Here is a 13,090-nt window from a genome sequence, read left to right as displayed (position 1 = left end):
GCTATCACTTGTTATGCATCAGAGAGTTGGACAATGACTAAGGAGGATAGAAGGAGAATTGATGCCTTTGAGCTGTGGTACTAGAGAAGAGTATTATTGGACTGCTGGGAAAACAAACAGATTCATCCCGGAAAGGGTTAAACTGGGTGGCTCCTTGGAGGCAAGGATTCTGAGGTTTTGTCTTACATACTTTGGACATGTTGTAAGGAGAGACCGGTCCTTGGAGAAGGACATCATGCTTGGGAGGGTGGAGGGACAGTGCAGAAGGGGAAGACCCTCTATGAGGTGGATTGATTCAGTGGGTAATCGGGATGGGTGTATTGGAGACGGTGTGATTGGCACAGGACAGAGCAGAGTTTAGAGCTGTCGTACATAGGGTTGCTATGAGTCGCAAGCGACTTGACAGCACATAACAACAGCTGGTTTATTTACAAAGTTCAAATACATTGGTTTTTACACCAGATCTTTCCCATTTCCTTCACTCCTGCCTTCCTCCACCCATCCAATTGTGTGACCCTATAATTACCCACCCCGCCCCTTGTGCCCCTTCCTTGGATCCTCCTATTCATTCTACAATAAGGATCTTATACAGTATTTTTCCCTTATAGGTAGTGATTTACAAAATCATTGCTCCTGCATGCTGTGTAGTATTCCATTATGTGAATGTACACAGTTTCTCAATCCATTCTGTTATAATTGGACATCTGAGCTGTTTCCATGGTCTTGCTATGAATAATGCTGCTATGAACATTGGTGTACAAGTCTCTGTTTGTGCCTCAGTTCTCATTCGCTTGGGGTATAGTCCAAGCAGTGGAGTAACTGAGTAATATGGAATTTCTATGTTCAGCTTTCTGAGGAAATGCCAAATTGTCTTCCATAGTGGTTGTACCAGTTTACAACCCTGCCATCTTCATCAACTTTGGATGCTTCCTGCATCACTCAGTATTTTCCCCATAGAGTTCTTCAGTATTGCAACTTAAGACTTGCACTTTTTCCTCAGTTCTTTCAGCTTGAAACATGCTAAGTGTGATCTTCACTTTTGGTTTTCTAACTCCAGGTTTTTGTACATTTGCTTTCCAACTACCAATCCTCATCCTTTTCACCCCAACATTTTTATCCCAACCCCCAGTTATTATTTTTGTTGTTGTTGTTGTTGGTATGATTTGAATGAGAGTTTGTAAAGCATACTGATTTTTCACTCAGTCTGGTTATAACATTAATTACAATACCTACACTTGATCATTCATTTATGCTATATTGCCAGTACCTTCACTCATCTCAATAAAGGCTTTTATCTATTTATTAATTTTTACTCTCCTTTCCTTCCCCCCCCTTGGTAACAATAAAAGAATGAGTCTATTTGTATGTAAATCTTTCTTCAGAAATATTCTTTTTCAATATTTTTTACTTCGGTGATTGACTTCTTTCACACAGCATGTTATCCTCTAAGTTATGTGGGGTGGATTCTTAATTGTTTTTCAGAGTTGCATAGTATTCCACTGTATGAATGTACCACACTTTCTTTATCCATCTGTCTGCGGATAGACAGTTGGGGTATTTCTACCTCTTTGCTAATGTGAATAACATTGTAATAAACATGAGTGTGCAGCTGTTTGTGCCACAGCTTTTATCTCATTGGAATTCTGGTGGCATAGTCTGTAAGGGCTTATACTGCCAGCTCAATGGAGGAAAGCCTTTCTGGCCATTCACATCCATCAGCAGCTCTAAGGAAAATAGATGGGTAATCTCTTTCCAGGTGATTTACAGCCTCCTGAAAACCTCCTGGTGGGTCAGCTATGAGTCAGTCTGACTTCAATGGCAATTAAGGAGAGTTTTACATACTTGGACTGCTGGATCAAATGAATTTCTCTTGCCAACATTTTAGGAAATACCAAATTGTTTTCTATCAGCAGTGTCCTAGTGTTCCATTAATTATCTCCAGCATTTGTTGTTTATTTTCTTACTGAGTTTTGCTATTTTTATTGGAGTGATATAGTTTCTCCTTGTTGTTTTGACTTGCAGCTTTCTAATAGCTAAAAGTGTTGCGCATTTCCTCATCTTTCTGTCGGCCACTGGAACATCTTCTTTGGTGAAATGTTTTCTCATGTGCTCTGCCCATTTTGTAATTGGGTTGTTTTCTTTTTCTTGTTGAGGTGCTGGAGCTTTCTACAAATTGTTAGATACATTGTTTCCAATTTGCAATATTTTTTCCCAGAGTATCTTTTGGAAAAAATTTTTTATGTACAAAGAATTTATTTTTTTTTAATCACCAACTATTATTAAAAACTTAGATTGAATGATCAATTTTTGACTGGATAAGTTGGTAAAAACTCATCAATTTCTTCATTTTTGGCTTTTCATTGGTATGCAAATTTGAATAATAGTTGTATTAGTAGGCTTTCCTCATGCAGTTGTTGTTATGTGCCGTCAAGTTGCTCACGACTCATAGAGACTCAATGTAAACAGCTCTGAACCCTGTTCTATCCAAAGCCAACCTTGTCATCTCTAACACACCCACCTCCATTACCCCACTCACTGATATGTGTACAAATATGATCTCTAACAAACACTGTTGCAGATATCTCTTGAAATGTTCTTTTTGATGATTCCTCTTCATTTTATTATTGCTGGCATAGTGAACTATATGACTGCGTGATTGAGAATGGTCAAAACCTCACTGAGAAGAAATGCAAAGAGGCAGCAGAAAGCTGAGCAGATGTAAAAAAGGAAATTTAGACCTGTGCACATCTCAAAAAGAACAAGACGAAGAGTATGTAGGGGAAAAGTACCATTACAGAATTGTAACGATGGCGTATCTTTGGTAGATAAATCAAGGCAGCACATGTGGATCTGACCCTGTTTTAAATTCAGAGCCCAAAGTGAAACAAGCCAGGATTAAAACCAGGATTTATAACACCTCTAGCTCTGATTTATGGTGCAGCTCACAGGAAATAGTAACCAAATGAATAAAAAGGAAGAAAAATCACATATATGCAATTAACTAACAAACTTATGTTTTACTAAGAGTGAATGGACAATCCCAAGTTTCACACAGCATTAAAAGAACAGGCCTAAAACCTTACCATAACATAACACAGCAAAAGATCTTAAAATGTGGGTGTGTGCGTGTGTGTGCGCTGTATGTGTGGGACAGAAAGACTGACAGTATCTGCTTATACTCTTATCAGTTCAGTGAATCAAAGTGATGCCTCTGAAAACTCACCAAACGGTCAGCTATGGGTTGGTTCTCACTCTATGGTATACAACAACAACAACAGTATAATGTTTAGGACCTGGTTACCTGCTAGTAAGGAGTTGCACTGCTAATCCAAAGGCAAATGGTTTGAAGCCCCCTTTCTCTGAGGGAGAAAGACGGGCAATCTCCTCCAGTTTAAAATTACCAGCTGCTCTGTGGGAGAAAAAGACCTGGCGATATGCTCCCAGAAGGAATTTCTGTCTAGCCATCTATATGAGGCAGTTCTCCTCTGTCATCCAGGGCTTCTGTGAATCAGAATTCACACAATAGGCCCCGTAACAGCCCAACAATCCAATGCTACCATCAATTCAAAGAGCTCTGAGAAAATCAAAGAAGATCTTGTACGTGTGATAGAAAAACAGCTTAAAGCTTGAATTTGGTAATTAAGGATTCTGAGGCTCCGTCTAACATACTTTGGACATGTTGTAAGGAGAGACCGGTCCTTGGAGAAGGACATCATGCTTGGGAGGGTGGAGGGACGGCGCAGGAGGGGAAGGCCCTCTATGAGGTGGATTGATTCAGTGACTGGGGCAATCAGGATCGGTGTGTTGGAGGCAGTGCGATTGGCACAGGACAGAGCAGTGTTTAGGGCTGTTGTACATAGGGTCACTATGAGTCGCAAGCACTTGACAGCACATAACAACAACAACAATAACAACAACAACAATGCTCTAAAGGAGCAGTGAGAACACGGACTGCTTCAGTTATATCATTCCTCATTCTTCACTCTGTTTTTCAAAGCAGAAGGCAGATGATAAGGAAAAGCTTTAAGAAAGCACATTTCAGGCTCAACTTATGGCTGGTGCCTTTTTACCCTGGTAGCTCACAGCTCAAAATTTCTAGACACACAACAGATAGCTGTAATGTGTGGTCACTATGCAAGAGATCGTGTCCCAAATGCCTTCATTCCTAGAGCAGGAATATGTGCTATGTTTCAGAAAAATGCTTAACTGAGAGATCAAAATAAAGCTGGGTATTTAAAAAGTCACTAACTACCCAGAATGAATACCAAAGTTCAACAGGGGGGCAAACAAAACAAATGCTGGTAAGGTTGCTGGTGGGAATGTAAAATGGTACAGCTACTATGGAAAGTAGTCTTTCTCAGTAAGTTGGGGAAAAAATACCATTTAACCCAGCAATTCCACTACTGGCAATATACCCTAAAGATACCATAGCCATGACTCAAACAGATGTATGCACACTCCTGTTTATTGCTGCATTATTCACAAGAGCAAAGAGAAGCAACTCAAGGGCCCATAACAAATGGATAGAAAAACTATAGTACATTCACCCAACAGAATACTATGCAGCACTGAAGAACGCACTTGTAAAACATTACACAACATGGGGCAGCCTGAAGGACATTATGCAGAGTAAAATATCTCAGTCATAAAGGACAAACACTGTATAACACCGCTGTTATAAAATAGGAGAGACATGGAGGGGCACTGGAAGATTAGGGGGGGAAAAGTGGACAGATAATGAACTCTGCCTTGGAACAGATGAGGGGAGGAACTGTCCAGGAGAAATATATGATTAGACACTAAATGTATGACAACAATCTGGAACCAAGGGTGCATTGCAGGGTCAGTTTAGGGGAGCCGGAAGGGAACGAAAATGTTTCAAAATGGAAAAAAAATACTATTTTTTGTTTAAATCATTAACCAGAGCAGTGATCTCTAAAATACAAATAAATACAAACAAATATAAAAAAATTAGGACTTCTATTTGTGTAGTTTTAAAATTCTATCCCTTTATGACTTTTATATATACACAAAATAATGTTATATATTTTGTAATATTTATAATATGCTGGTACATAAACAAATGCATAAAATTATACATAAAACCACACATAACATTGATGGAGTGTGGGCTCACAAATTTCCATCAGCAAAAACTTGCAGCCCTATCTAGAGAACTAAACTGGCCAGACGCTGGATCCTCCCGTCATATGTTAAGTAAGGAAAGTGCTCGCATACTTACGGTCGTTTTCTTCCTGAATCTCGAAATTAACCATATCAATACAATTCTGAATTTCATTCCAAGTTAAATTATCCTGCCTTTGGGATAAAGCTTCAAGTTTAATGGCCAGTAGTGCATCTGCATAACTGTGGAAGAGAAAACAATCAGAAAACATTCATCTTAAGTATATACACAATGAATCTTACATTTCATACATGTGGCCGAATGCAGATGCTTTGAAATTAAACACATAGTTGAAAGAGAAGTTGTTTTCTTGTGCAGCTTTGTCAACATACGCCAAGTTCACCTCCCTTGTTGTTGTTATGTACTGCTGAGTAGGAACTGACTTGCAGCTCCCAAGGGTTTTCAGAGACATGGAAAGTGAAGTTGGTATGTAAGCAAAGTGCAGAGGCTGTGGAAGACTCTAACTGAGGCCAAGTGCTTGTCAATCACAGAAGGGACTGCCCATCTTTCTCCCACGGAGCAGTAAGTGGATTTGAACTGCATGCCTTTGGGTTGGCAGTGCAAATCTTTACCCACCAGGCCACCAGAGCTCTCTTTACTCTCCTTAGTAATAATTTTATGTACAAACACAGCATAAAAACTTCCTTAAAATACAACCTGTGTCTAACTCAATCAAAACCAGAAGTCTTAACTCTGTGGAGCTTGTCCCTCCGGCCCCATTTGCATCTCATTTTCACGTCTCAGTTCCTTGCTCAGTCCCTAGATGATTGTTAGGTGCTAAAACTTGAAGTGATCATAATTCTTAGCCTTTTCACCATTGAGAACCTCATCTGTTAACTTTATTGTCTCTTTTAAAATTCAAGTTTTAAAAGGTCTTTTCTCAGGTGTCCCTGGTGGCACAAATGGTGAAACACTCAACTATTAGCTAAAAAGTATGTAATTCAAACTCATCTAGAGGCATCTGGGAAGATAAATTTGTCGATTTGCATCTGAAAAGCCTTAACTTTGAAAACCATGTACAGCAGTTCAGCTCAGCATACACGGGGTCACTTTGAGTTTTTAGTTGAAACTGACTTGACAGCTAACTTCTACCAACTGGGCTCTGTGCTGCAATTAGTACATTCAGTTAAGGGAAAGATTGGTGGCTCGAGCCCACCCATGGGTCCTTTCTTAGGGAGGTCTGGTGTCAGAGTCCAGAGGGGCACTGTTCACCCAAAGGTGGTGCCTCTCTGGTGGTTCATTCCACCAGCGCTTCCGAGGAAGAAAGATGAACAATCTCTCCCATGCGATGTTTTAGCTTCTGGAAAACACTCTAGAGGGTCAGATATGATTTGGTTCTGACTTGAATGCAATGAGGTGTTTTATGTTTTTTTTAGCACCATCACCACCACCAATGTAACCCTATAATAGATGGGTTGCTCACTAGGAATCAAATAAAATAATCTGAAGTTCCAGGAAACTTGCTGGAAATATAGATTTTTCAGTGTATGTTTTCTTGCAGAAGTAGAACATGTATTCAACCAAGCACTCTAACGTTCCTTTTCAGGGGTTTACTTCCCCAAGGGCCTCATAGCAGCTATGCAGAAACCCCTCTTGCCTCCTTTGCACTATCTCTGGCATGCACCTTTATACCTGGTTTCTGACACAGTCCCTCCCTCACTGTGCACTCTGGGCTTGGCCAATCACTTTGATTCATTTTCATCTGAAGAAATGTTGATAGACATTATCTACCTTATAGAGATAAAGTACTTTTTAAACTTTTTTATTATACTAGTTTATTCACACAATTAAAATACTTGTTTTTCAGCCCAGATTATTCTAATTTCCCTCGTCCCTTCATCAAATAGTACAGCCCCATGATTAATCCACCTACACTCACACATTCTCATCCTTCTGCTTCCACCCTCCAGTGATAAATTATTTTAACTTTTCAATAGACTAATTTTTTTCATTTAAAAAATCACAAGGTGGGGGTGGGGTGGGCGGGGAGAAAAGTGCAACAATGAATGAATGGAAATCCAAAATCTCTGTAAATGTTCATTGAAATTAATAAAAAACAAATTAATTTTAAAAAATCACAAGATCAATATAACAATCACACTGACTAACACCAACTATTCCTGTCAAAAGTAAAGAAAATCAATAGTTGAGTTTGACAGGGCATCTTTCTCTTAGAAAAATAAAGAACAATTTTCTTTGTACATATTAACCCATCATCCAATTGGACTTCTGACTGATACGTGGGGATTCACTAAATGCATAGGTTAAATGAGTCTGAAACTCTGTCCTGTTATGAGTAATTTTCTCAACGTTCTCTATTGAGGGTCAAATTGACATTGAATTGTCTCCCAGAGAGAGGAGACTGAGAGAAAAACACCATTTAGAATCAGAAATGGCAATGGCTAGAGTTGAATAAAACAGCACCATACACAGACTTGAAACAGACTAAATGCTCTCCAAAGATTTTCACTCTATCAACAGCCACAAACCCAAGAAAATATTCTGCTGCACTAGTGATTAATTGTTGTTGTTTGTTGTTGATTGCCTTCAAGTCGAGCACAACTCATAGAGATACTATGAACAAAAGGCCTGAAGCCTTTCTATAACTATCGACATTTATCTAAGTTCATAGAGTTTCTGGAGGTATATTGTTTAGGAAGTGGATGCCACTCCTGCTTCCAAAAATTAGGTGGCAGGAACCAATAAGTCTTTTTCTTTTTTTTTAACCTTGACAGTGCTTTATAAAACTTTATTTACTGGGTTTAACTACTGGCTGAAGACTTTTGTAAAGGTTGACTGTACAATACTTCAAAACAGTGTCATTTCAGTTTTAGAAAGCAATTCAACTAATAAGAATAGAAAGATTGATCTCAAAAATGGGTGACTTGGTACAGCATCTCTCATAGGTGGGTACTCATCTATAAGAAAGTGCAGAGATCTGTAACCCTAGAACAGATGGACTGCTCACTAGGAATCAAATAAAATAATCTGAAGTTTAATGTCTAAAAGGAGTCACTGGGCAATGCAAATGGTTCATTCACATGACTGCTAAGCAAAAAGCTGGAGGATCAAGTCTGCTCAGAGGTACAAGTACATCCCCCTTGGAAGACAGACCGTGTGATCTAATGCTGAAAAAATATCAGCCACTGGAAGTTGTGGAGAATATACTTCTACTCTCCTCCAGGTGGAGCCGTCATGAATTAGGATCAACACTGCAGAGATCAGGATGCTCTGGTGGCCTAGCGCTAAGGACTTGCACTGTCCAATGGCGTGTGGTTGGAATCCACAAGCTACCACACAGGAGAAGGACAGGCCATCTCCTCCTGTGCAATTTACTGCCTCTGATAAACTGAGAATCAGCTACACGTCAGTTCCAACATGATGGTACACAATAACCACCACCATCAGGAGAAATCAGGGAGCTCTTGTCATTTATTGGTAAGGAGTGGTGCTGCCCATTCAAAGGCATCAAGTTCAAATTGACCTGCTGCTCTGGGGGAGAAATATGGGTGTGTGTTGCCGGAGGGTCAGCTATGAGTTGGTTCTAATTTGATGGTATGTAATAAAAACAGCTGCAACTGGTTTACTGGAATGTCTCAATGATGAGCCAACAGGATAAAGATGATTCTGATTAAGGATGAACAGAGAAAATACACACACCCAGGCATGCACGCACAGCCTTCAGTTACATAAACATGAGCAAGACCTAACCAAGGAAACCTATTTTTGATTGAACACGACAGAGGTCAACAGGCATTTCAATATCATGTCAACTTCTGGCAAATACTCTACTTTCCCCAAACAAGCCTGCCCACTTCTCTTTCCATGCATAACTGGCTTTTACTGCTTTAAAAACATGAACCACCACTCCGTTTCACTCAGCAGATGTTTATTAAGCACTTGGCTTCAGGTCTTTTGTTCATAGGGTCGCTATGAGCTATGCGTCTTGCTTGACTGGATGGCAATCAACAACAACATCATTCAACATGACAGGGGTATTAGGATAAACAAAGCTTTTTGTCAGGGGGCTTTCTAACTTGTGCATAGGACAAAAACCCAAATAGGATCTAAAAGCAGAATATAATAAAGGTATTCAAATAGAAACAGTAGGGCTTCAAGGGAAAAAAGAATAGCAGGAGATTGTTTTCAGAGGAGTACCTTTTCTTGGATAGGCACTAAACCAAGAATGAAGCCGTAAAACGTCACTACTGAGTAGGTTTTTAATTAAGCTTTGTAAAAGAAAGAAGGCTCAGTTGTGTCAAACTCACAGCTCAAACACAGATATTTTTTACCACAAAGCTCACACCCTTGCACGCCCTTCACACTGGCTCTCAAGAAGGATGGCATTAGCTGAGGTGGAGAGAGGCCTGAAAATGACTCGGGAAGCATAATCTAAGAGGTAGGCAGGGTTGGTGTTGCTGCTGTTAGGTGCTGCTGAGTTGAGTATGACTCACAGTGACCCTGTGAACAACAGCTGACCTGAACCCTGCCCTATATGGTGATATTCTCACCATCTCTGACACATTAGAGCCCACTGCTGAAGTCACCGTGTCAATTCATCTGCCTGGGGTCTTCCTTGCCTTCACTGATCCTCCATCTTTCCAAGCATGATGTCTCTTTTCAAGGAATAGCCACACTAAGCTACATGTCCAAAGTAAGAAAGATAAAGCTTCACCATCTTTGCCTCCAGCGAGCACTCTGGCTGTACTTTTTCTAAGATATATCTGTTTGTTCTTTCGGCAGTCCATGGAATATTCAGTACTCTTCTCCAACACCACAAAAAAGGCAACCATTTTCTTCCATCATCCTTATTACAAAGAAGGGTGACCCAACAGAGTGTGAAAACTATAGAAAAATATCATGGATTTCACATGCAAGCAAGATTCTACTGAAGATTATCCAAAAACGACTGGAACAACACATCAACAGAGAACTGCCAGACGTCCAGGCTGGGTTCAGAAGGGGTCGTGGTACTAGGGATATTGTAGCTAATGTTAGATGGATCTTAGCTGAAAGCAGGGAATACCAGAGGAATGCCTACCTGTGTTGCATTTATTATGCAAAGGAATTTGACTGTGTGGATCATAACAAACTGTGGCTGACTCTGAGAAGAATGGGATTCCCAGAACACTTGATCATGCTGAGAAACCTATACTTGGACCAAGAGGCAGTTGTCAGAACAGAGCAAGGAAACACTGCATGGTTCAAAATTGGGAAGGGCATACACCAGGGATGTGTCCTGTCTCCATACCTTTTCAACCTGTATGCAGAACAGATTATCCAGGAGGCTGGGCTCTATGAGGAGAAGTGTGGCATCAGGATTGGTGGAAGATCTATCAACAATCTGCCTTATGCAGATGACACAACCCTGCTTGACTGAGGAGGACCTGAAGGGCTTGTTGCAGAGGGTCAAGGACTGCAACCTCCAATATCAAGAAGACAAAGATTCTCACCACTGGACCAATTGGCAGCATCAGGATGGATGGTGAGGAGATTGAGATTGTTCACGGCTTTAGTTTGCTTGGCTCCACAGTCAACGCTCTTGGCACCAGCAGCCAGGAAATTAAGAGATGTATTGTGATGGAAAAGTCTGCTGTTAGGGACCTCTCCAGAGCAATGATGTCACTCAGGCGACTAAGGTGCATCTGATACAGGCCATGGTCTTTGCAGTCACTTGTTATGCATCAGAGTTGGACAATGACTAGTGAGGATAGAAGGAGAATTGATGCCTTTGAGCTGTGGTGCTGGAGAAGAGTATTGAGGGTACCATGGACTGCTAAGAAAACAAACAGATTCAGCCTGGAGAGGGTTAAATCAGGCTGCTCCTTGGAGGCAAGAATTCTGAGGCTTCGTCAGACATACTCTAGGCATATTGTAAGGAGGGACCGGTCCGTGGAGAAAGACATCATGCTTGGGAGGGTGAAGGGACAGCACAGGAGGGGAAGGCCCTCTATGAAGTGAACTGATTCAGGGACTGGGCTAATCAGGATGGGTGTATCGGAGGCATTGTGACTGGCACAGGATAGAGCAGAGTTTAGGGCTGTTGCACATAGGGTTGCTATGAGTCCCAAGTGACTTGATGGCACATAACAACAACATCATTATTCAAGCACCACTACTGTGCACCAAGCAGTGACAGGTGATGGTAGTGTGCTCTTGCTGGTGAAAGGCTAGAAAAATACATGGTGTATTGGGGGACCAGACTATGATCCAGCTTTGCTAAGATGCAAAATATGAATAGGGATGGAGCCAACACAATGGTCAGAAAACTATGCTTAGAGTGAAGAGTTGGGACTTAATTCCCATGAGAAGACAGGCATTATATAGAAACATTCTTTCCAAATAATTAATTTTGAAACAATATATGCTCAGAAACACTGCAAATTTGTAAGCCACTTTTGGCAGAATTTGACAGAAGAAACTTTCTGGGTGAGCACAACCCTGATGGTGCAAGTCACGGTGAGCAGAATCTGTTTGAGAATTAGCGTGGCCCTGCCCACTAAACTTATGCTGTGAAGGACTTGTGTAACCAGAAGGAGGGCCCTGGATAGACCTACATTTCTTAAACGTAATAACTGGCACATTTGGGTCAAGAACTTGGCACTGATTATGACGTGCAGATGTTCTAGGAGATTACACGTTAGTCAATGCAAGAGACCCTGACACTCATGTTGCTGCTCTGATATCCAAGTGGGTATCCAGGGGATTTGGAAGGTAGCTAAACACAATTATAAGAAGAGCATCAAAACAAAACACAAGTTCAACAAATAAGCCTCTCATAGAAAACACTTGACATCTCAGGTCAGTCACAGTTTGAAAAGCAATTCTCAAATGAGAAGGTGCCCATCCTATAGGAGATACTTAGAAGTTTGGGGCATAGTTCTGATCCATAAAATGAATGATTCGGTAAGGGTCGGGGGTATTGTTATTTAGAAAGCAATGGTGAGGAAAATTTCAAATTCAACCAAAGATGCCTCAGAAGAAAGTCCTGGTTATTCTAAAAAATCATAGCTATCAAAGATCCACATCTGGCTGGGAATTTCATGCATTTAAACTGAGTTGACCCCAAGTGGTTGGATGGTCAGCTGTGTTAACTATGTACAATGGCTCTCTGATAATTATCCCACCAAGATGCAAACAGTGCCCTGGGAGACCATTATTCCTAACAAAGTCACCAGTTCTGACTTCTACTCCAGCACAAAGAGACGGCAGCAGCACCTGGAGTGGTAAGAATGAATGAGTAATGTGTGAGGAGAGAAACAGACAGGAAGAACCATCTGAAGGTCAGAGAAGCAAAGGTGTGAAGTCACGTCTACATGAGGATAGCTGCAGGGCAGTCTAACTCACACAGATGGGTCTCTTGTCATGAAAGGGAGGAGGAGGCTGTTCACTGCCCAAGGTGACTGGCAGAGCATGGAAGGAAGTGCACGGCAAGGTGTGTAAGCTTGGAAGAAAAGGCAATGTCATTGCCAGAAGCAATGGAGGTAGAAAGAAATAACTTTGGAAACAGATTCTGATGTATTAAATGATTTAAATAACTATAGAACATGAGTAACATATTCTCCAAGAAAGAACCACTGCCATTTTGTTATTTTATTTCCATTCTTGATATAATCTTGTTATTAAATTGAAGCCAGAGCTGACCAAAATCAATTGTTTAGCCCCAAAGGTCATTTTACTTTCCCTGAAACTGTAGAAGGCCCAAGAGAAGAACCCAATCTATTAGAGCAAAGCACATCCTTATCTAGCTTTTTCCCTTGGAGAAGCTGGTGGATTTGATCCAAGTGCCTCTGCGCTAATAATGCAGCTCTTTACACACTAGGCCACCAGAGCTGGTTTGATAAAGACACTCTATAAAGAGCTTGTTTGTTATAACATATCAGATAAGGGACTTATATCCAGAAT

At 40.8% G+C, this 13,090-nt stretch overlaps 1 protein-coding gene across 1 annotated transcript in view; it reads right to left on the bottom strand.

Moving 5' to 3' along the window:
* IQGAP2 (IQ motif containing GTPase activating protein 2) overlaps nucleotides 1-13,090 on the bottom strand; it is a 392,955-nt gene that overhangs the window by 155,064 nt on the left and 224,801 nt on the right. Inside the window, exon 11 of the mRNA XM_006889829.1 lies at nucleotides 5,243-5,367. Coding sequence (XP_006889891.1) covers nucleotides 5,243-5,367 — 125 coding nt within the window. The remainder of the gene's footprint in view (nucleotides 1-5,242; nucleotides 5,368-13,090) is intronic.

This window comes from Elephantulus edwardii, unplaced genomic scaffold (genome assembly GCF_000299155.1).
Source record: "Elephantulus edwardii isolate Elephantulus edwardi_28Jun2011 unplaced genomic scaffold, EleEdw1.0 scaffold00082, whole genome shotgun sequence".
In the NCBI taxonomy this organism is placed as follows: Eukaryota; Metazoa; Chordata; class Mammalia; order Macroscelidea; family Macroscelididae; genus Elephantulus; species Elephantulus edwardii.
Note: the sequence above shows the minus strand (reverse complement) of the source record. Positions and strands in the feature narration are given on the sequence as shown.